The sequence below is a fragment of the Nilaparvata lugens genome, chromosome 5, assembly GCF_014356525.2.
Source record: "Nilaparvata lugens isolate BPH chromosome 5, ASM1435652v1, whole genome shotgun sequence".
NCBI lineage: Eukaryota > Metazoa > Arthropoda > Insecta > Hemiptera > Delphacidae > Nilaparvata > Nilaparvata lugens.
Genome location: NC_052508.1, coordinates 63,937,208 through 63,961,714, shown reverse-complemented (window position 1 = coordinate 63,961,714; position 24,507 = coordinate 63,937,208). Strand labels below are relative to the sequence as shown.

Sequence of the window (24,507 nt, the reverse complement as noted above, 5' to 3'; positions counted from 1 at the left end):
CTCTCCTAAATTTAGATAACACATAGTCCGAAATAGGTTAAGTCTTGTAGTTCTTCAATTCACAAAATTTTCAGTCCTCAAGTATTTTTACGAAGAAGATTTTTAAATTAAGATGTTCCAAAACTAAACATATATTCATATACATATATTTCAATAGATATACATAAGCTAAAAGTATACTTCATAATACTTTCGTATCAGTTCAAATTTAAAAATCTTGAGTCTCACAAGAAAGTTGTACAAGAATGCACGCGTGGGATTGGTTCTCTTCATCTCTTCATACATATTTCACATGTAATTTGAATAACGAGAATACAATATGGAAACACTCGTACAATAGTAGTCACAGTTATTTCCAGTCTCCATCACCAACCACTCAAGCAGTCACACATTTTTCAATTTAAATTCCATTTTGACCGATAAGTGATTGCGTTCAGTTCCATTTCCCGCCACCAGATGGTGTGGCAGCACAACGTGACCATATACCTTTATAGTCACACTACATATCTACTGGAAAGTTTAAAAGCCATTAACAACATCAATAGATCATTGTGTGATAGGCACTGATTGGTTTCTAAAATATGAATCTCGGTAGTAGCTCAGTAGCTGCGTTCTGTGAATGAAATTCGCCTCAGGCTACGACCTCATTCATAAATTTATTTACGAGCTGAGAATTTCAGCTGAGATTGAAATTGAGATGGAGGATCGTATATTTCCCTAATAGAAAGGAGGTTAGTAACGAATCTTATTGTGACTTCACATTCGTTAGAGAATAGGGAGATAGAGAGTGAGAGGGTGTGAGGAGGAGCAGGAGAAGAACGAAGATACTGTGACTACCTCAATTTTGTAATGATGCAGATCAAAGCAAATAGAAACTTTTTTTCTCCAGAGAATATTTCCCTACGAAATAAGTAAATAGTTATTTACTCAATAGATATTAGTAGGCTGACTAAATGAACTATGTAGGCAATGAATGGATAATATTTTTACGAGGTATTTGAAAAACAGATAGAAATTAATATATGTTTATTCTAATTCTAGCGAACGCAAAATACAAAAATGACATGATTGTGATAGACTGGCTAAGAAAAACTATAAATAGATCACATTCACGATGTATGAGAAGAGGAACTAGGGAATCAAGCAGAGGATATAACTTCAGATATTATTCTTGATAAAATCAATCACGAACTATCTAATTTCAAATATATCATAGATTAAATCAAACTTAGTCATCACAGTGTCTTTTGCAAATTTGCATTTCCAATCACTACTTCAAAAGGAATCAAATGAGAATCAAGTCCATGTAAGCCTATGTACTGAAATTGAGGCCCATTTTCATTTGTAAATTCCAAAGTTTCTCAATATTGAATATTCAATGATACAGTGAGATTCACTTGCAACTGTGAGCATTGATTGAATTTTCAGTTCAATATTATCATCAACATTTTTATAGTTTTTGCTTTCTAAATGTGATTTTGTGTTTGAAAATAGTTTTCTTGATTTCAAAATTTATAAAATAGGAACTTAGGAAGTGAAAGTGCATATTTTTAGTGAGAAAAATGAAGAACCCAAGACATAACCTATAAACTTGAGTGTTGATAGGAAATGACATTGGGTAATACGGCAAGGCAGAACATCCGAAAGGATCTCTCTGCCGATAAAAGCCATAAGAGTAAATAAATAATTGATTGCATTGAATTAACAATATGGAAAATTCATCAATAAACGGACATACATCAACAAAAGTAACAAATTCACGGAGTTATGACAGTTTGAATTAAATTTCACTATGGATGAATAGACTCTCCATTTACATCTCTACACGATAATAAACTAGATCGGTTGATTTCGTAGTAACGAAAAACAAGAGTTTAGAAGAGAGAAAAAAATTATAGCTACCATAATATTTCAAAATGAATTGTGGGATGGTAATAAACTAAACATAACTGCTATAAATATTCCAGCATGGACACTCTATTTCTTTAGTGGTGAGTTGGTGAGATTCACTCTCGGTACTGACATAATTTCTCCCTGACAACATTGATGTCTTCCATTCAACCAATACTGATAGTTTGGAATGAATCTCCCGGGAGAAGATTCGATTATTTTTCATTGAGTTATGGATGGTTATTTTTGTCGCCTGCTCGTAATATAATGTTGGGCAACAGAGATGGCAATATCTTCGGATCAATTGCTACTGTTATAAATCTTTTTCGGTGCTACTGTGCATTCATCGTGAGGAGGAAAAGGGATATAAGAATGTGAATTGAATGGAGAGCGAGTGGTGAAGGGATAAATGAGAAGGAAGAGGGTGAGGAAATGGACGGTGATTTGTTATTAGAACCAGCAAGAAATGAGAGAGAAAAGAAACTTAAAACAAGGTGCGGAAGATGATGATGAGTTCTGTTCAGATCAAGAAGGAAAACAAATTAAAACATGATTAAGAGTTCATAGAGAAGGGAAGAGTTGAATAGGGACTTGATCTGAATGAAACATGATAATTATGTGGGAGAAGAATTTTGTAGAAAAAAGGGAGTAGAAGATAATGAAGAGAGTGTGAAAAAACATGACGAAGAGTTCATGAAGGAAGAGAGAGCTATAAAAGGGATTGAATTAAATAATACCTGATAATTATGTGGGAGAAGAACTTTGCAGAATGGTGGTAATGGTGGAAAAGAGAATAAAAAGAGAAAGAAGGTGCGGATGATGATGATGATGATGATGATGATGATGAATTCTGTTCAGATCAAGAAGGAAAACGGATTGAGAAGGAATCATATTGAGTTCATAGAGAAGGAAAGAGTTGAATAGGGACTTGATCTGAATAAAACATGTTAATTATGTGGGAGAAGAATTTTGTAGAAAAAAGGGAGAAGATAATGAAGAGAGCGTGACGAAGAGTTCATGAGGAAAGAGAGAGCTATAAAAGGGATTGAATTAAATAATACCTGATAATTATGTGGGAGAATATCTTTGCAGAATGGTGGAAAACAGAATAAGAAGAGAAAAGGATGAAGCGATAACTAATTAGGAAACAGAACTGTTGAAAAAATTCAAAATGTTGGAGAAGATTGTGAGTTGAGAGATGGAAGAGTAAGAGGAATAAAAATTGAATTTGATAAGATCGGTAATAATTTGAAAGTGATGTAATGAAAAAAAAGGTGATGATAACGAATTTTAACGAATATAATAAGCGAATAGCCATAAAGAAAGAGAAAAATAATCAGTAATTGCGACAAGAGGGATAATAATTATTGGGGTGATAAATGAGTATAAGTTGGAAGAAATTGATTTTTTTTCAAATAAAGAACCTATGGAATTATATTATAATGGATGCAGATTGAGAAGAGAATGAGAATGAAGAGACAAAAAATTAAGGAAAGAGAATAGGAACGAGGAAAGATGATAAGAAGTTGAACCAAGAGAGTAAATAGAAGAAAATGAGATGGGCTTCCAATCCAATCAGGTTATTTTGCATACGGTGATTGACTAGAGAGAGAGAATGGAACCAAGGGAAAGCGAGAACAAGAAAGAGTGATGGAGAAGGAAGGGGAAAAAACGATGAGGAAAAGGATGAAATGATTAATAAATGGGGGAGAGAGAGGGAGAGTGAGAAAGGGTGAAGGAGAAGGAAGAGAGAGTCTTTGTCCTTTGAATATGGCGGTGTAGTTAAAGAGTATTGATGCCAGGGTGCAATTTCTTCTCCTGGTTAAAAGTGACCGACCACTCTAAACTGCCACTGGCCACCCATACCAAACAAAAGCGGGTCCCCGTACACTATTAACAATCTTCACGGTTCTCCTCTTCTCACTCACTCACACTCTTTCTCTCATTCCTCCCATTCTGTCTCTCTCTCTCACACACACACACACACACACACTCGCATTAACATAATCGAACATATGCACATAATCGATTTGTAGTACCTACATTCTCTTGTGAATGGGGGAACCGGCGCTTGGCCTTTGTGAAAACAGAACACAAGTAGCTAGGATGGAAGGTGAATGGAAGAAGAAGAGGATGAAGAAGGTGAAGAAGAAGGAGGAGAAGAAGAAGATGAAGAAGAAGAAGAAGAAGAAGAAGAAGAAGAAGAAGAAGAAGAAGAAGAAGAAGAAGAAGAAGAAGAGGAAGAGGAAGAAGAAGAAGAAGAAGAAGAAGGAGAAGAAGAAGAGGAGGAGGAGGAGGAGGATGAAGAAGAAGAAGAAGAAGAGGAGGAGGAGGAGGAAGAAGAAGAAGAAGAAGAGGAGGAGGAGGAGGATGAAGAAGAAGAAGAAGAGGAGGAGGAAGAAGAAGAAGAAGAAGAAGAGGAGGAGGAGGAGGATGAAGAAGAAGAAGAAGAGAAGAGAAGGAGGAAGAAGAAGAAGAAGAAGAAGAAGGAGAAGAAGAAGTGGAGTAAATTGAATGTGACTGAGATAACACAATACGATGTCTACAGTTCTGTAATTATGAAGTTTGATATGAATATTAATGATGTTTATTAGATATGATGAGTTATGATATGATGTTGTGTGGAAAAATAAGGTTATTTAAGTTGTATTAGTGGGATACTAATTATGTTATCACCTGATTAAAATTCCATTCATTCTGTTTTTACAGAGAAAGTTCAAACAAATTGTTCAGTTCACTTCGGGAGTAAAATTTCATTTGAATGAGATGTAGCAAGACTGAATTGGAGAATTAAAATATAAGAAATCATATCTCGGAAAATGGTCGAAAATACGACAAATTACCATCAATGCACAATATGCTTGTCTATCACAAGAGGCTCACGGTGAAAGACGCACATCGTTCTTGGTTTATCGCATTACAAAACAAAAAAATCTGGTGTGGTACACTCACACAACTTTCCTTGCTCATTGATCTGTAAGTCTCATTAACGAGGATAATTTAGGGAATAACATTATGCCGATTAGCGGCTAAATAATTGAAACTACGATTATACTATAATTGTGATTGTGTTCAGAGTACATTTTCCTTTGTTTGAATTATTAAATTTGAGGATTTTTTAAAAGTTGTCAAAACAGCTGTTCTACAAATAAAATATCGACATGTGTTCTTTTGAATAAACTGCTCTACCTACCTACCTCACGTACGAGAAGGAGGTTACAAAGTAAATTTCTCAAGGATAGGGTAGACCCCCTGTTAGTTTCTCAGGGAGGAGACTCATGCCATTTAATAGAGCTGATATATAACTATACATGGTATGAATTTGAAGAAAATCGGTCAAGTCATTTTTGAGAAAATCGTGTTAGAAATTTAACAAAATTCATTCTTCTCAGGAATATTACGGAGCTCCTGCAATTTTCCCAGAAATGAGACTTATGTCAGTTGATAGGGCTTATAAATAGCTATCTAGGGTATAAATTTGAAGAAAATCGTTAGAGCCGTTTTCGAGAAAACCGTGGAAAACATTGTTTTTTAGCCATTATTCGCCATTTTTTCCGCCATTTTGAATTGAATTTTATTGAATTTCTTATTGTCAGATCCTCATGGTATAACCTTAAGTTTAAAATTTCAAGTCAATCGGTTAATTAGGAATGGAGCTATCATGTTCACAGACACACACACCCACACACACACACACACACACACACACACACACACACACACACACACACACACACACACACACACACACACACACACACACACACACACACACACAGACCAACACCCAAAAATAATGTTTTTGGACTCAGGGGACCTTGAAACGTATAGAAAACATGAAATTGGGGTACCTTAAATTTTTTTGGAAAGCAATACTTTCCATACCTATGGTAATAGGGCAAAGGAAGTAATGAAACGTATAGAAAACATGAAATTGGGGTACCTTAAATTTTTTTGGAAAGCAATACTTTCCTTACCTATGGTAATAGGGCAAGGAAAGTAAAAATCATAGAAGCTTACTGAGTAGTGTACTGTATCACTGTATTCACATGTTGTCTTACAATGGTATGCAGCACTTCAATCCACCTTGCCCTTTTCAATACCGCTGCACTTTGCTGCAGCAAAACAATTTCAGTAAACCAAGAGACGAGTGGCACTGAACTCGCTAATCTTCTTAAACTGTCTGCTTGAGTGGATGCATGCAGTCTCTGTAGGCTGTGAATGCCAAGAACCTGTCAAGAAACAACGAGGGAGACAGAAAAAGGAGAAGGAGGATAAGACGAAGGAGAAGGCAAGGACAAGGAGAAGAAGGAGAAGATGGTGAAGAAGAAGAAGAAGAAGAAGAAGAAGAAGAAGAAGAAGAGAAGAAGAAGATTGCAGAGTACGAAGAGGAGGAAAAGGAGGAGGACGAGGTGGAGAAGGAGGTGGAGGAGGAAGAAGAAGAGGATGTAAAGTGATGAGATGCATAAATTATTCCGCTATAGATTAACCAGTAGCTGACTAGTTCGGTTCTCGGTGATTATTTAAAGTGGAATGAACTAAAGGAGAGGAGATTAGAAAATCAGGGAAAAGGACAAGGAGAAGAAGGGTTGAAGTTTGAGAAAATAGGAGATAGAAGAGAGAGTTATTTGAAACAGTAAAAGGTCCAATTAATTGAGTAAAATGGACAGCTACCTGCTACAAATACAGAGGACTACGTAATGCTTATCAGTGGGAATGACATGTCTGATTTCTCACTTAGATCCTCGTTTTCTTATTTTCTTCCTCTCTCTTCCGTTTCTCAACTATTTACTTCTCCATCTTACTAATCTTTTTCTCTTTTATCATACTGTATCTCTCTACCAACTTTCTTCCCGTTCTCTCCATCCACCATCTTTCTTTCTCTCTACCATCTTTCCACGCTCCTTCCGAAGCCTTTCCATCTCCTCATCAGCAAGTAGAAAAATGTACATTATCATTTCCTTCCATAATGTGGTAGTTCAACTAAAGTTTAGTTTTGCCACAAAATCCTCTCACAAACATTGAATAGTAAAGACAAGGTTAATTGTCGGAGAATTTTTTTCAAAGCAAATCAAATCAATTATTTGATTATAATGGTAGAATCATTATAATATGTATTTTTATTATTCATGTTCAGAGACATGTGTAGATTTAAACTGATCTCTGTGATACAATATTTATCATTCAGATTCCATAAGTAATATATAAAAAATGGTTTTTATCGCGCAAAGTGTTAAAATTATACATTATAAGTTATAATATTTATAACTTATATAGAAAAAACTAACTAAACTAGAAATTTTTTGTTATAATATTTATAACTTATATAGAAAAAACTAACTAAACTAGAAATTTTTGGCACCACCACAGCGAAAAACATTCCATCTTTTATTTTTCATTTACTCGCTAAATATTCTTCCCCCTTTTCTGTATCATTCCCTTTAAATTGTTTTAGTGATTAGTGCATCTTTCAGCATTTCATTGAACCTTCAACATCAAATCTTGAAAACGCTATCTTTGTTAGTTATACTTACACAATAGAAATTATTCTTAAATTCCAGCAATCAGTCTGATACAAGTCAAGAATGTTATTGATAACCTAGTTTATCAATTTTTATTCATAATTCACAAAATTTTCTTCCTGTTTCTCATTCTGTCTTTATTCAATTCAGCCCTCACATACTTGCCTCTCTATTCTCTTTCGCCTATTCTGCTCTCTCAATTCCCCTTCTGCTTCTTCTACTTCTCCTCCAGCTTCTTCCTCTTTCCCACTTCTGCATCATCACTCCAACATTCTCCCACTTCCCATACATCTTCTGCAGCTCATTTGAATAGAGTCCGTCCAATAGCGGTCACCGCTCACATACATTACCCGCTACAGCCGCCGATTGTCCATCCAAGTCAGAGTCTGAGACCCATGAGACAATGCCAGTTGTCTCATAATGCACTGCACTGCAGTGACCCGGGTGCCCATTGTCCCCGTGATGGCGGCGGCAGACTCCCTCTCATGTCGGCGAGCTCTCCATTGTTGTTCGGGGGCCCTTTGGCGGTGTCCACCCCTCCCCACTCTACCCTTGAGTGGGGGGCAAAAGGGTAAGTATTTTAATTAGCCCCCGATCCATTCAGATGTCACCCATTGCGTATTAAGTCCTTTCGCCCGACCGCCGGCTTCTCTGGCTTCTATCTTCTTCGTTTTCTTCTTGCTTGAGTCTTATTCAGTCTTCTTTTTCTTCCTCTTCTTCTTCTTCTTCTTCTTCTTCTTCTTCTTCTTCTTCTTCTTCGCTCCCTTTGCTTTTCAACGTTTCAGCTACTCGTCTACCGGGGAACTACCAGACGATTAATGGCTCATCTGCTATGCCCTATTCAAACAAAATCTCTCCTTTTCTTCATCTTCATCTCCTCCTTCGTCCTATTTCTTTCCCGCTCAATTTTCTCTCTTCCCACCTCTTCGTCTTCTCTATCTTCTTCCTAATATCTTTTTTTCGGCCATCCCTTTCCTAATCCATTTATTACTTCTCTGTTCTACATTTTTTACTGATTCATGTTGCTTCCATTTTTCTTTTCTCCCAGTTGTATTCCCCATTATTCTCAATCGTTTCTATCATTCACTCTTCTATTTCCTTGTTCTTCAATTCCCCTTATCACTGATTATATGACAGTTTCGTTTTAATAATTCTTGAACCCGGATGACAAGTGAGTTCAGGGAATTTGAAAATCCCTTGAATTTCCAAATTGAATCACCATCTTCTACGTATCTATCATTTCAGTTTTACAAATCATTCCATATTCTACTAACCTCCCTAATGTTATCCTCCTCATTCTCGTCTCTTCTCCCTCATAATGAATTAATCATGATTTCTTACTCAATTCTCCTTCCACTCATCTGCTTGTTTTAAATTCCCTCTCACAATCATTTTTCGTACCTTTTCTTCTACTCGGAGTGTAGAATGCAATGTCCTTTGCTTTCTTACTGTAACCTCTTCCTTTTTCAGCTCTCACATTCTCTCTCTATATTCTCACTCTTATCCTGATTCTTCTTCATTACTATTCAAACAGATGGACCACAACAGACAGACAGCTGGAACGAACACTATAGTATTCACTATCACTTTCTGCTGCCTTGAATTTGACTGAGAAATACATTCCCACTGCTCTTGATAGCCTATTATCTATAGCACTTCTCTATTTCCTTTGAAAAATAGTATTGATGAGTCATATTATTTTGAAAATGCCAAGTCAAATTACAGAACGGATTTGCACCCTAATTTTGAGATTGTAGGCATGTAGATCTCATGATTTCATAGCTTCGAGGACCTTCTAGGAAATAAGATTCGTTGCACTCATATTTTTATGAGGGATTGTAAGTGAGTGACTTGGAGATTGAATCAACATTTTGTTTTTGAGCTGAGATGAGCAAAGTCACACAAGTCCTCCGATTAAAAGAGTTATATCTTTAGGCTGGATCTGCTAGCTGACATTTATGAGAGTTCTCAAATCAACTTCTCAATTGATCCAATCTCATATGAAACTTCAGTTCATATCCCATCATGACTCTCTCAATGACCAAGAACACACAAATCTGGGACAAATATGAGCATATCTTACACAAGTTTACAATTAACATAATTTTACCAACACAAGTTTGATAATGAATACATAAGATATTATCATTTTTACTAACAAGAGTTTTTTTTATTGCATAATAAGTTCATTTATACAAGATCAGTATACAGTATATACAGCATATACAGTAAAAACACATTTTTTAGTATAAATACTGTATATGATAATATTCCAGTCTCTGTATTATGTTGCAATCTACTTGTTTTCAAGTGGGAATAGCTCAATGAAAAACTGAATGAAATAATTGATCTCTGTAACAGAAGTTACATTTCTTCAATTTTTCAATGGATTGTATAATCTCTAAAATCCTGACTGATCTGAAAAAATAACTGTTTCTTACTAGATCCTTGCATCCTCCTCAATCACTGTTTTTTCTCCTTTTTTGGTGAAACTACTCAAAATCTCTCCCAATATCAGGAAACGGATAGACACATTCTACTCTGATAACGAAGGAAACAAACCGTTCAATCCAATTATTTATTACTAGAATTATTCCAATTTCTTTGTTTGATCGGAAACTGTAATGGTGCATCCTCAGGTCAAAATTCGTGTGCCAAAGTTTTTTTGAAGGAAGTCTTTCCTGATCCGTTTTATTGTTTTCACTTCCTTTGATCAGTTGTTTCCTTTTTTAATTGCATTCACTTTTTGTTTGTCTTGTGTCGCACACACGCCAATTATAGAATCTGCCGCAAAAGGGAATGTGAGAAGGATAAAGAAGGAGAGAAAAAGTATAAATTCCGGAAGCACACTTCTAGAAGTTTGTTTTGTTCATTCTTCATCCTTTTTCCAGCTCGCGACTAGCGGAAACTGACGTATACTTATGACCCACATCATATACATAGTTATAGAACCGTGTCTACTAGTACGTGCTTGAGATAAAAGTACAACTCCATCTTTTTGTGACATTGCAACTTGTTGACGTGAAGTTGCATTGTCGATAAAAAGTTGTGTGAAGAATCTTGTTACGGTAAAACGACAATAAAAGTGGTCGATCAAGTATGTGCTCTTCTATTGTGAGATACACTTTGAACTGTTAGGATTTCTTTATAAACAACATCGATACTCCTCATTGACGTAGTTCTGACTGTTTATAATGATCTTCAAAGAACGCTACAAATATGTACTATCTTGAGATTCACTTTCATCTGTCAGCATTCTTCATGAATAGCATCAACTCCTTCCATCCAACCAATACTGACAGATTGAACTGAGTCTCACTAGATATATTATACGACATAGTAATAGTGTTATACTGGTTGTAGTAAAGTTGGTACTTTTCAGTCGCATTTCTCCATGTATCTTGCACACATCAGGCATCAATCAATGTAGTTCTTGTATTTTCATTCAAGTTTAACAAGCTGACCATTGAAAGTTACTGTTTTTCTACTGTCTGAACGGTTTCTCTTATTGTACCACTGAACTAGATCTTATTTTTAGTTTTTATAGTGTCTGTGAGCATCTGTTTGTTGTGGTTTACTGGTTGTTTGCTTTTAAACCTTGTTTGTAGTTTTCTCTGTCTGTGATCAGAACTTGTGATCAGTAGCTAAGATTATTGATTATTATTATAGATGTAGCTATGTAGTTACCATCATATGTGCAGTATCATCATGTAGTTCATATTGATATCATTGTTTGTTTTTTGCACTTGTCATAATAAATACTAACAAATACAGGTGAATTCAAAAATGCATTACTATAATACAATATTTATCAATATGGAACATGAATGAGATCTCCTCATAAATACTCGTAAGGATTGAATTCAAGGATTGCAACCAATTATTACAATATTATAGATTATGATTATCATCACCATTGAAAACGGATAATTTTTTTTCAGGTTAAAGTTTGTATATTCATCAAAAATATAGGAGTCTACAATGAATTTCTCAAATAAATTTCGAATAAATTGAACTTAAGGATCGTTTCGTTTTGTTTCAGGAGATAAGCCGCACGCATGTGAACTCTGCAACAAGAAATTCGCCCTGGCCTGCAACCTGAGGGCCCACATGAAAACACATGAAGGTAAGTATTTGTATTGATGATACAATTTCCAAAATTCTTAATAATTATCATGGTTTTAAGCAGAAAGAAACTATATATTTCAAGTATGTAACTTTAAACTATTGACTGAGTATAAGAAAAACTATATGCAAACTTCATAGCCACTCTACGATAATTATCCTATAGTGACGTCCACGTTATAATTACAGTATTTGATCAACTTTGGTTCTGCTATCCTTGTCTATCATTCGACAAAGCAGGTGGTAATATCATTTTCTAGGTCCACAACGATGTCAATTATGTTTTTGCCAGTGTAGAAATATAATTAATTAATATAGAGAATCGGCATCGCTATTCTTTTATCTTTATCCACTGCCATTATAACGTGGACCTCACTATACAGCGTAATGTCCATCGCTTGCATTATTCAAATTTATATTTATTATTTATTCAATTTATCAATACAATTACAAATCAAGTAGCACTGACTGGCTGCGAGCAACAGGCTTCGAACAAAACTGCTCTCCTCTAAAATTATTAATAGAGTAACATAATATCCATTTAGGTTGCATTTCACTTCTTGTCCAATAACTAGAAACTGGGAAATTTGAGTTTAGAATAATAAAATACTTGAGCTAATTTTCCCAATACTCCAGGTATGTAAAATTGTCAAAACCAAGTAGTACTTATCTCGGAATAGTAAGCAAGAGTTTTTTTTTAATACAAGACTTCAATGTATTTGAGTACAATCTCAGCGATAAGATACTCGTATCATGCTTACTGCTCGGCATTTTCTCAATTTCGAAAAGAGTTTCCTTTTTGTAATGTGAGGTAGCCACGTGCTAGGCGTTTCTCTGCTCTTCCTTGAAGCAATATCCGTCGAACATTGAATTGCAAATGCACGACTCAAAACTGAAGTGGTCCTCAAGCCAAACAGGCATTTCAGAATGGATTATGATTGAAAGAGGCTAATTTACTTCCACGAGCGGGGCGTATTATTCTCTCAAAACTAGTTCCATTCAAGAAGTCCATCCTTTTCCATCTTCTTTCAATCGATTTCAACTCTGTCTTCTCCATCTTCCTCCAACGAGCACCATCATTGTCTTTCCCATCTCCCTTCAATCAATATCTCGACAGTTCCTTTCTTCTCTATCTCTGTCTGATCAATTGCTACTTTGTCTTCTCCATCTTTGTCCAATCAATTTCTTCTTTGTCTTGGTCTTGTGATGAGGCGCGTGGTTTTTATTATTATTGCGACCTGTGCTAGCTGTCTTTATCTCTGCTGTGATTAGAGGTGTTTTACGCTCGCTTATACTGGATGGCTGACGCCAATCATGATCACTTCTTCTTCTTCTTCTTCTCTTCTTCTTCTTCTTCTTCTTCTTCTTCTTCTTCTTCTTCTTTTTCTTCTCCTATCTATACTCCCCTTCTTCCCTTTTTGCATCTTCTTTTTCTTTTTCTCCTCCTTTTACGTCTTTTTTTGCTTGTTCTTGTTGTTATTCTTCTTTTTTTCTTCATCTTGTTGTTCTCCTTTTTTATTCTCTTCTTTTCTCCTATTTCCTTTCTACTTCCCCTTTCTCTTTTACTTATTATCATTTTTTTTTGTTTTTTTCCTTTTCCTTCTTCTCCATATTCTTCTCATTCCCTTCAACATCTTCTTCTCGTTCACTTCAAATGTTCTGATTCTATTCCATCTTCGTGCCCATCTTTGTGATTTCCCCCACTTCCTCTAGTCATAATTCTCCTCTTAGTTATCCTCACATTCAAGCTTTTCTTCTTTCTTTTCCGAGTCCTTTATTTTATAGTAAATTTTCTTTAGTATATCAATGTGACATACTCATCAATGTATCATAATTATGTATCAATGATATATGATATTTCAATGTATCAGTATGACAAAATTGAACTATTGTTGGATTAAACTAAAATTTAACATACATTATTGTTGCTTGTAGAATTTCCCTGGATAAACCTTCTATCCTATTGTATATTTTGAAGGGAGAAAAAATCAATTCTCTCTTTCATTTTTCTTCTCTCTTTTGTTTACTCCATTCATCATCGTGAACAAATTTTCTCTTTCTCTTCTCTCTTTTCCCTTTCCCTCCATCTCTCTCGCCTAGCTCACGTCTAGATTGCATCTCTATAAAATGCCAGTAAATAGACCAGTGATTTCTTGTTCCGAGTGGGATTGTAGAGGGGTGTTTATAGGAACGCCGCCAGTACACGAATGCCCCCCAGGCGATTTGGCAGCGGGGTTCAGGAGTGAAGGGGGTTCAGAGCGGCAGTTTCTGATTCAATTGAAGAGTGCAGATAGTAGTTGACTTTTGAAACTGGTCGCTGGTGAGGAGAAGGAAGGAGAAGAAGGTGAAGGAGAAAGAGGGAGAGGCAAAGGACCTGCCTTGCTCCATTAGCAAGGCGCCACTTGGTGCTTCCAGTTGCTACTTTAGCCAGTAATTCATTCTCTCTCCTTTTTCTTTTTCTTCTTCTTCTTCCTCTTCTTCTTCTCCTTCATCTAAATTTCTTCCCTTCTTCTGCTGTTTTAAGTCATAATTTTCAATTTTCTCAAATTTTCACGTCATTGTGCAATAATTTATATCCCAGTAAAAATTGCAATACCATCTCCTCAAATGGAATCTCTTTCAAACTTCATAGTTCTGTTAATCACACTGGTAGATGAATGTCATGAATGTCCTCGTAGGGGTGGCTGTAATATTATTATCAAGAAATTTCATAACAATTCCAGAACTTTCAGTTCGTCTTAGAATTGAAATTGTTGGAGGAATGATATTGTCAAATTGACTTTCATTATTTCAAAATATGAGATGAGAAAAGAATATTGATAAAACTTGAATGTTAATCATCTAAAAAATAACAGAGGAGTACAAGTTTTCAGCTTAACGCTCAATCTTCTACTATTTCAAATAGATACATTTGTCAATACATATTATAGCTTCAGTAGAATACAACCTTATCTCGAATCACAATATTGATGATTGAATTTCCTTTTTTTCGATTACCCAGCCTCAGACATTTGATAATGGACAGGAGAATTCGTTTTACACTAGAATCAAAGCTTTTGCTGAAGTATAACCATGTTATTTCAGAATTACAACAAATTCGTCCTAAGTAGATGAGTATCAGAGGATACCGCCCTTCCTATAGTATCATTAGTTGCCCGGGCAGGTGATTTTGGCGTCTGCCAAAAAGGACCTAAAACACTATGGTCGAGGGTGATTTTCAAAAAATGGCACATTACGGTCTAATGTCCAAAAGGTCATTGATTGAAAGGACCCAAATTCGCTAATCATCACTTTCATGGCAAATTTTGAGTGTATGGGACGGGATTTTTCGAGTCAGGTTGTAGTAGTTTACTTTTTGAAGTCTTGTACTTTTGAAGTGGAAGCGTCATTGAGATGCTGTCTATAAAGAGAGGAGACGAATAACTTTAGATCTGGAAAGCTGTGGCTCCATGATTGCAGGTTGAGGACTTGATAGCACTATTGACCGCAAAGATTGGTAGCTATGGTTTGAGTTGATTATAGTCGATCTGTGATTATAGTGGAATATGTGGTTATAGTGGCATCATCTACTGGTCTAGAGGACATTAGACGAACCCTTTTCATTAGTTCTAAACTATAAGGTTGCAATCTGAGACGCCATTTTGTGTCTACGATCTGAATTAAATGTCACTTTCGTCGCCCGATCATTAAGTAACGAAAAATTATAGACTTGATCGAGATTTTTCTGGAGTTGAATTTTAGAAGTTAGATGGTGGGTTGGGAATTGATATGGATTTAATGTCCTTGTATGATAGTTTTGAAAATTCTTGACATTCTTGGATATATAATATTCTAGGATGTTGTTGCTGAAGAAACATTCCAGCTTGATTATTCACTTTCCTGTTCGTCTTATTAATATTTTGATGCTAGATTGTCTCTGAGTAGAATCAATGGCATCCTGAGTACCTTCTTCAACTGTGTACAAAATAATCCTATTCTAAAAGACTCTTCCTTTTGATAATGATATAATGACTATAACGTACAATAATTGTTCCAATAACTTAGTTATTATTGAAAGCTTGACATGAAAAACGGGGCTGAAACTCAAATTGAGCATAGCTCATAAACTCATAAGAGCATTTTTCATATACCTAAGTTGACGGCATGTAGTTGTAAAACAGGCTGAATATAATATCCGATTGCCTCCTGACGGCACTTTGCCATGAAGATCTGCCGACAATTAAATATACAATAATATCATGTAATGATTCCTTTGAAATGTTCAATAAAGGCCTTTATTTATTTTATTTTTATTTATTTATTAATATCCGACTGCTATCAAACTTAAAATCCACTACACATCATTATATTCCATACTTAATGAATCATCCATGTGTTGTTCACGATTTGATTGACTTCGGTTTGTTACTATCTTATTTCTCATGATTAATATCCAAACCACTTATTCAAATTCAACAACTCCAATTACTCAATTTATTAATGTTTTTCTTTCTTTGTTTGGTTTTAGGTGACGCCCAAGAGGAATGCGTGCGTTGTGGCAAGGTGTACCTGATCGCTAGCAACCAGTTGGCCCACGGCTTCTGTGGCAGTTGCTACGCCAGCAGTCAGGGAGGAGTGCTGCCTCCACAGGTGGGAGGCGGTGGCGGAGTGGGAGGAGTCAAGGATGCCGCCTCTTCACCCTCCCTGCGATCATGTGGTGACTCGGACGACGGCGAGGAGTCTACCACTGGTACGGAGGAGCGCGATGATGAGGAGGAGATTCATCCTGTCTAGGACGGCACTCGGTGCAGTGAGGTGGTCGTCGTGGTGGAAGTCGTGCTGCTGAAAGATCATGAACTGAAATTGAATTAAATATGTGAAAATAGTTCTTTCTCCATGTCACGCCTTAATTATCCACATCGAATGAATTCATTAATGAACACTAGTATTATAATGTTCAAATCATGGCAATTATTATCTGTGTACTATAGCTTAATAATTTATTTGTGTTTTTTTTTGTAAATATATGTAATTTGTCCGATATTGTCAATCTGGAACTTGAGTCTGTTTGTGGTTGTAAATTGAAACTTGCAAACTAATATTGATAGTCCAGAGAGACAGTTTAAGAGTGTCCATGTGAATTATTTTCTAATCTCCTTTGGGTGGAGATTCTGTTGCTTTTGATGTATGCAAATTTATATAGGACAAGATGAATTTATATTAGCCTGAAAGTATGATTATATCATTCAGAGTCACGATCATATTATATTCACACAATATATTTGTATAGATATAGTTTCTGCTGATATCAATGGAACAGCTCTATGTAGGGGGACTAAGATGCGTGAATTTTACTTTTTATGACAAAAGTTTTGGGACATGATGCTTCGCATTATCTTTAATCTGATGTGAGTACAATGACAATAAATTGAATATTTTGTTGAAAAGGATTGTTACATGGGAAACTCAATAGATGGAATTGATTCTTTCTTATTGATAAGTAGATATGTTTGCATCAGATTATTGTGTAGTGTATAGAATTTGGTTTGATCGATCAATTTGGATTTCGAATCAGTAGTATCTCGTTCATGAAACTCTTTTTGAATACGATAGTTTCTTTGGAATGAGACAAATCCCTGCATGGGAAATCTGTTGATGGTTTTGAAACTCATGACATTGATTTTTCAACCTATCATATGAATCTGAATCATAAAATATATCATAATATATCTGAATCATATGAATATATATTATTTAATGAATCTGTGACAGTGGAAAACCCCTTGGTTTCCATAAAATGCTTCTAAGATGAGGACTCTTCCACTCAATTGATGGCGGAATAAATTTTTCAATTTTGTAAATGCTTATCCTAAAATTTCCAAACCAAGAATGTGATAAGCTCTCTTGTAGAACAGTCTAAACAATTATTGAAACATGTAGACTAGTTTTGGTTTTGTTAACTAGACAGCTTGTTCAGAGGGCTTTAGACTGCTCTATGATAGTTCAGTGCTACGAAACTACTGACAATACTACCTATAAACACGCTTATGGATGGTATCGTTACTAGACTAATTATAGGTAATTTCCATTATCAATTTTCCAGCGGAAGGTTCTTCATCTTTGAATGCTGTTCGTGGATTAGATTATTTGAAATCGGATATCAGACAACTTTTCTATAATTAAAATAGGAAGTTTGTCCAATATCAGAATTCATATTCTCACAATAAGAACCTTATTTGAAGCTCAATAGAGCGTCATTATTATTGTTCCAATATTATTCAAATTCCTGTAAAAATATTTATTTCTGTGCACAATGTTGAGGCTCAAGATTAAACCTCACAATTGTAATGAAACATGTGATAACAAGTGATAATAGCTACAAGGTTCATTATCACATTCTATATCAATTAAAAATTGTATTTATTCATTGTGTATCCTGTTTATGTGTTCTTTGTTGTGATAATCTGTGTTTATAATATGATTATTCTGTAAATTTTGTGATTTGTTTAATTCTAAGTTATGTAGTTTGGTTTGAGTAGGCATATTATTTATTTAAGTTCAGAAGATGATAGGTTATTTCTTGTATGGGATGGATTGTAAGATACTTTTAACTTGCGAATTTCTATATTATACATGATTCAATACAATTTAACATAATATAATATACTTGATATTGCAAGAGAATTGGAATTGTTGAAAAGACACGTGATAAAACATAGCTTAAAAATTGAAAAAGTTGTATATTTCCCTCGAATAAAATCGATTATACTCTTCAATAACCCTGAATGGAATGAATAATTATTATTTAATGAAAATCCGAATTAAATGCTGCTAATCACCATGAACACTTCTGCTACTGCGAATATACAGTAATGCAAGGGTGATTCACAGAATTTTATTGGTATTTTAGTTTAATAATTATTATTCATTAATCAGCATTTTACCAAATGCAATTTCCAATTCTTTCCCATATGTAGACTGAATGGAATGTATTATATGTATGGGTGCGAATCATACAATTTCCGGGAGAAATACCAAGCTTCAAATAAGAACACTGATGGTATTCTTCTGATAAAGTAGATATTTATAGAGCGAAAAATTGTGTTAGTGAGGTAAATAGTATTGTGATAATAGAATGAATTAATAACGTTTGAAGGGTGAGTGATTGGATTCAAAAAATCGAATATCAATCCAATACTTTACTCAACACAACACAGCGTCAAGCGTTTTTTGCTTTATTCAAATTCTCCGCTCTTATCCCAAGGATAGTATAATATAGCTATACTATACTATACTATTCTTGTACTTATCCAACACTCAAACTAGCAATCAACTCTGAACAATAAATTATTGCAATCTATTATGACAAGATTGTTATTTTTTATTAGAGATTGAAATCTTCTACATCTTGTGATCGATGAGAAAATTTCACATCCAAAATATTCATCTTGTTATTATGCAGGTTGATGTGAGATGTAAGGCCACCCTTGATTGGCTAACGCTATCCATCTTCCACTGTCTAAACTCACTAGAGCAAAGCGAAACTCAGCCTGTTTTGTCAGGCTGTCTCTTTTACTCGCTCCTCCTCTTTCTTCTCTGTTCCGTATGCATATTACCATCTTTTCCAACCCTCTGGAGTTTCACATAAAACTGTCAGCATTGAATAAATCTGGAGAGTTGAGGAGTTTATAAGAAGAATTCTGACAGTTTCCAACCCTCTAGAGTTTCACAATGAACTGTCAGCATTATTCAAATCGAAGGTATTGTTAGATTCTATGAGAAATACTGACAGTATAGAGAGAATCTCACTGAGCAAGCATTCCTTCTTCACATTCCACTTTTTTAACTCCGATCAGTAAACATTCCTTCCTTGAGTTTCGCATCTCGGATTAGCAAAGTGACCGGTTAGCTGACAGCTGATCTCCAGTCATGCGCACTGACGACCCGCTAACTCAGTGCTTTGAAAATATTATACATTTTTGTCAATTTTTTCTTGTTACTTGATTATAAAATAATTGAACTGAACAACCCATCTTGCATCAACGGACACGCAGGTCATATTCTTAAGCCACTTAATATTCATCAAATAGAAAGACCTACTTGACGCTTTGGGTTCAGAATAGTACTAAAATCAATCGATATTAATAAGTAAACATTACTTTATAACAGTAAATTTTATAATCACAGTTTCAATGCTTATTTATGCAATTTGGCTCTTCCAATCATTTTTATTTATTTATTTATTTCATTGACAATTACAAATCATAATTATAATAAATATAATATGATTGGGAGAAGACAACAGGCATAGCCCAAAACTGTCTTCTCCCAAATTTTACAAATAAAAGTTTCAAAAAAGAATAAGGTTAAGATTTTATTTTCACTCCAAAAACACCAATTTCCACTTCAAAACTAATGACTAAACTAAAAAATTTGAATTTTGATGTTTAAAAACGGATTAAAAACAGAAATATTCCACTCAAATCTCTACAAATTGGAAATTTTTGAGTAATTTTGCAAAATTTTGAGCCAGAAAAGAAACACAACTTCACTATTAGCACAGCTGATATGGTATTGTAAAATGTTATCAGTGAAAATCATATCTCCAATCCATCCTTTGAAGAAATAAGTGTATCGTACAATGTAAAATATCTGTATAGTTCTTATATTTATGAGATATGATTAAAATTGTCTCTTTTCAAAAAGGGTACTGAGATTTGTATTTCTATTTATGATTAAAACTATATGGGAATTTCAACAAATTTTGTAGTCTTCATGGTATCAAGCTCAATGTTATCTATTAATGAAGATATTTCAAGCACTTTTGAATATTTATGTAATTGAATGGAAACTGCACAAATTCATTAAAAATTGAACAAAAATATTGTGATTTATGTTAATGTTATGGATGCTGTAGCAGAGTTATTGGTAATTTGTAAAATATATTATCCATAAATACATCCTTTTCGGGAATTTTCATCTGCTTCATCATTTTTTGTTCATATTTGACAAACTAATTTATTACTATATTATCATTGTAGGCCGACTCTTGTGTTATGTGTATATCTGATGCTGTAGTGGAATTAGTTAAACTAGTATTAATTATTCTCATCGTGATTGTAAATGAGTACTTCTCAAGTAGGAACAGAATCTCAATAGATTATTGTCGGTCGCTGTATTATTTATAATAGTATTAGCTCATTATGTATTCAACTTACTATGTGATAGCATGTGTATATTTATGTTTAACACTTAGTGCACTAGGAAGGTCTGCAAAAAGCATTGTAATTGTATGGCCTACATTCATTTAAATGATGAAATTTGTTAGCTGAACAAATTACTTCAGCATTATTTATTCCAACTTTTTCATGAAGTATGATAATTGAATTTCATGAAGATTGAGTTTTCAAACTGATTAAGAGAGGAGTATTAACTTAGATCCTGCAAAAAACATTTCTCTGCATAATCGAAAACAGTTTATTATTCTTTCTAAGCTCAATTTAAAAAAAATATTCAAATTTTAAATTACGACCTATATCTTCCATCATTAATGGAAAGTAATCTCTTAAAATAAGACTGAAATAACACTACAAAAAATAATGTAGTTCTAATACAAAATTATGGAATTGGATGTATAATAGGTCTTATTAATTCCTATTGTTTTGATCTCAATGATTTATTATCATCTTTTCTAAAATCAAGCTGGGTAGCTGGAAGATATTCATGAACATCGTTTTTATTCATGTGGAATTAAATGTATTCTCTGTTATGAATATTAATTCTGTTGGCATAAATAACAAAAAATGTTTCAATTACTATGATTTGGTTTCGGTCAATTATTATTCTACTAAAATATAGAAGTTGAATGATTCAAATGTTTTCCTTCGAAATTACAGAACAATTATTTAATATATCTTTAGAGTCCTGAAAATACTTCAAATAAGTAATGCATAATCTCTGTTCGATATTGTATTATACTTATTGAATGAATTATTTGTGTTATAGATTTACAACGAAAAAAGCATGGTTAAGGATTGCTTTAAAAACTTAGTTATGTAGGATATTTTCTTATTATAAGTGCATCATTATGTATCTCTACTTTATCTCTAGTCATGTAAATTGTTAAGGATTGCACATAGAATTATTGGAAATAATATAACAATGACTATCTAATTACAAAATATTTTCATCAATAAATGTATATTTTCGATTAATATTGTTGTTCTTAAGAATTTATTTCGTATTCATCCTCCAAACATCCAATATCAAAGCAACATAGCTCAATATTAGACTTGTAAATTGAAATTGAACTAGAGGCTGATCTTTTGCTGGACCGTTGCTATTATCTCACTATGTAGCCTACTGAACAATTCATCTTGGTATTTATTGAGAGAGTAATTCCAGTTTTCATCGCTTCGCTATCACCGATCTCATAATATGCTATCGGATCTCTCTGTATGTAAGCAGCTCAACAGAATGAGTTTGGTTGGACTGAACGAAATATCATATTATATTAGATATCATATATGGTTGCGTGGTTCGAATGCGAAGTGGATCAAATTCATTCATTTATTAATGCAATTGAATATCATAATAAATGGAACAACGGATTGATTTTAATCATCAAACTCGGTTTGAACTCACACTGTTGAAACGTCTTCTGTTGAAATAGGGAAGAGTAGAAAACCTTAGCATATATTACATTATAATAACAGAGCAAAACAAGATGGTTCGATAATAATATGAGGTGTATGTTGTGAGGTGGGCCACATAAGCTCATTTCTGTAGCTAGATCATTGAATGTGTGGTCATTAACTCGCTCGCTGGAAATGACTGGACAGGAATGACTAAATGACTAGATGACTGGAAGTGCACGCTTCTCGAGCAGTCACTCCTCAGTCACTAATCGACTACAGAAGATGCATTAATAAGCGAGTGAAGCGTCCAGTAGTGACTAGTTGAGCGTTGATGGAATGGAACTGTTTTGGAAGGGGTTAACTAGTTGAAGAACCTGTTGAAACATTAACGTGTTTAATCAGCAGAGAATGAAAATCTGTCATGAAGCAGTAGAACCTTGATCTTTGAAACAAAATTATTTTATAAACTTCAACAATTAAGGCTGAGCAAAGGCTAAAAATAAACTTTCTACTCGTGATATTTTTCAAAGTTTTTCGATTTTTATATCATTAAGCTATCAAAATGAAAAACTTTTCTCAGGAAAACATTTTTATTCTGATCATTACTTTTTGAGATATGAGCGCCTAAAGTTTAAATTCTTGGGACAGAACATTTCAAATTCGGTAAGAGATGAATCCCTGAGATTTGGAGGATAGATTCTTCATTGTATTGTTGATCTAGTAAAATAAAAATCTCTGAAAATATCCATTTTAAAGATAGTTATTCAATTAACTAAAAATAACCCAAATAAACTTTTTGTTAAGTTATTTTTGGTTATTTCTGGTAAATTGAATAACTTTCTCAAAAATGGATATTTTCAGAAAATTTTTGTTTTATTAGATCAACAATACCATGAAGTACAATAACAATTCATCATCTGAATCTCATGAATTTATATTTTACCGAATTTGAAATGTTCTGCCCCACCCCAAAGATTCAAACTTCAGACGCTCATATCTCAAAAAGTAATGATCGAAAAAAATGTTTTCCAGAGAATTTTTTTTTATTTTGTTAGCTTATTGATATACAACTCGAAAAACTTTAAAAAATACCACGAGTAGAAAGTTTATTTATAGCCTTTGCACACCCTTAAAACAAAACCTCGTCACAAAACAAAGAGATGGAATCACTTGAAATTTGTTAAATTTTAAGACTAGCAGTATTTTTTTTTTTGAAAATGTTGTTCAACATTACCGTACCCTGGGTTAAGTGTTGAAACCTGGTTCAACCTTAACCAAGGTTCTTGTTCCAAGAACCTTAATCTTAAAAACTAAACTATTTTATAAACTCCAACAATATTAATGAAAAACTAAACCTCGTCAGGGAACAGAGAAATGGAATCACTTGAAATTTGATAAATTTCAAGACTAGCAGTCTTTTTTTTGAAAATGTTGTTTCAACGCTCAATTTGAAAACATGGAACTTCAGTAACTATATAACCATAGTTATATAGTTACATGGAACGAACAAGAAGAAGAATAGAACATGAATAGAACAAGAAGATGTCAACCCAGCTGAAAGATCTCGTTGTCAAAGTGAGTAATTTTCTATCACAACAGTTTCAAAAACTGGACTGGTAGTCTTCAATTCATCATTTTCGAGTGAGTTAATAATCGCAGTTCGTGATGGAATCCAAAATTGTTGACCAGTAACCGTTGATTCAACTACTTCGTCAACAATTCTATTAATGTTCGTCAACGGGTTGAAGGGTTGGGCAGCCAAACCACATTGAAGATCTGCTATTAATCTTGGCTCTGATGCATTAAGATCGAGCCTTCACCAGGCCGGTATTTAACTTTGGAAGGAATATTCTATTTTCGAGTACAAATTGCCCGGTTACCAGGTGTTTTACTGATGATCTTGGCTAAGTTGGGTGGCCGAGAATAATCGAGCACATCAACCATAGATTAGGTTTTGGAAAATAAATATGAAACAAAGAAGGAGACTCCTGCAGAAGCAGATATGTTTTCCTTGAAGTATTAAATTGAATAACAGAGAGGATAACTTATCAAAATAGTAGTTCATATTCAATTGAATTGGATTTTATAGACGTAGAAGATTCGAAGCCTAGAGGTGTCGATGTGATCATTTATTAAAGTGATGAACGCTTGATACTCTCATTGTATGAGTGGCTGCTCCATCAACATATGAGATTCAAAATTACTTCTACAACTATTTTTTTTTCCTAAAACTCTCTGAGGAGTTGAAGTTTATCAATGCCTTATCATTCCTCCCATTAGTCAAGCACAAGCTTCAAAATTATAAGGGGATCATCCTCAGCGAAAGAATAAAAAGTGGACTGGCATATGACAGT

The 24,507-nt window shown here is 34.2% G+C and overlaps 1 protein-coding gene across 2 annotated transcripts in view; it reads left to right on the top strand.

The window, feature by feature from the left end:
• The window catches only part of LOC120351476 (zinc finger protein 829-like), a 221,931-nt gene extending 200,981 nt beyond the window's left edge, over window positions 1-20,950 (top strand). Inside the window, exons 7-8 of one of the 2 annotated variants that reach the window (XM_039429022.1) lie at window positions 11,458-11,538; window positions 16,045-20,950. In XM_039429022.1, the coding sequence (XP_039284956.1) occupies window positions 11,458-11,538; window positions 16,045-16,310 (347 nt within the window). In that variant the 3' untranslated portion in view covers window positions 16,311-20,950. Of the gene's footprint in view, window positions 1-11,454; window positions 11,539-16,044 lie in introns of both variants that reach the window. The other variant, XM_039429021.1, reaches the window with a different exon arrangement.
• Window positions 20,951-24,507: the final 3,557 nt, after the last annotated feature.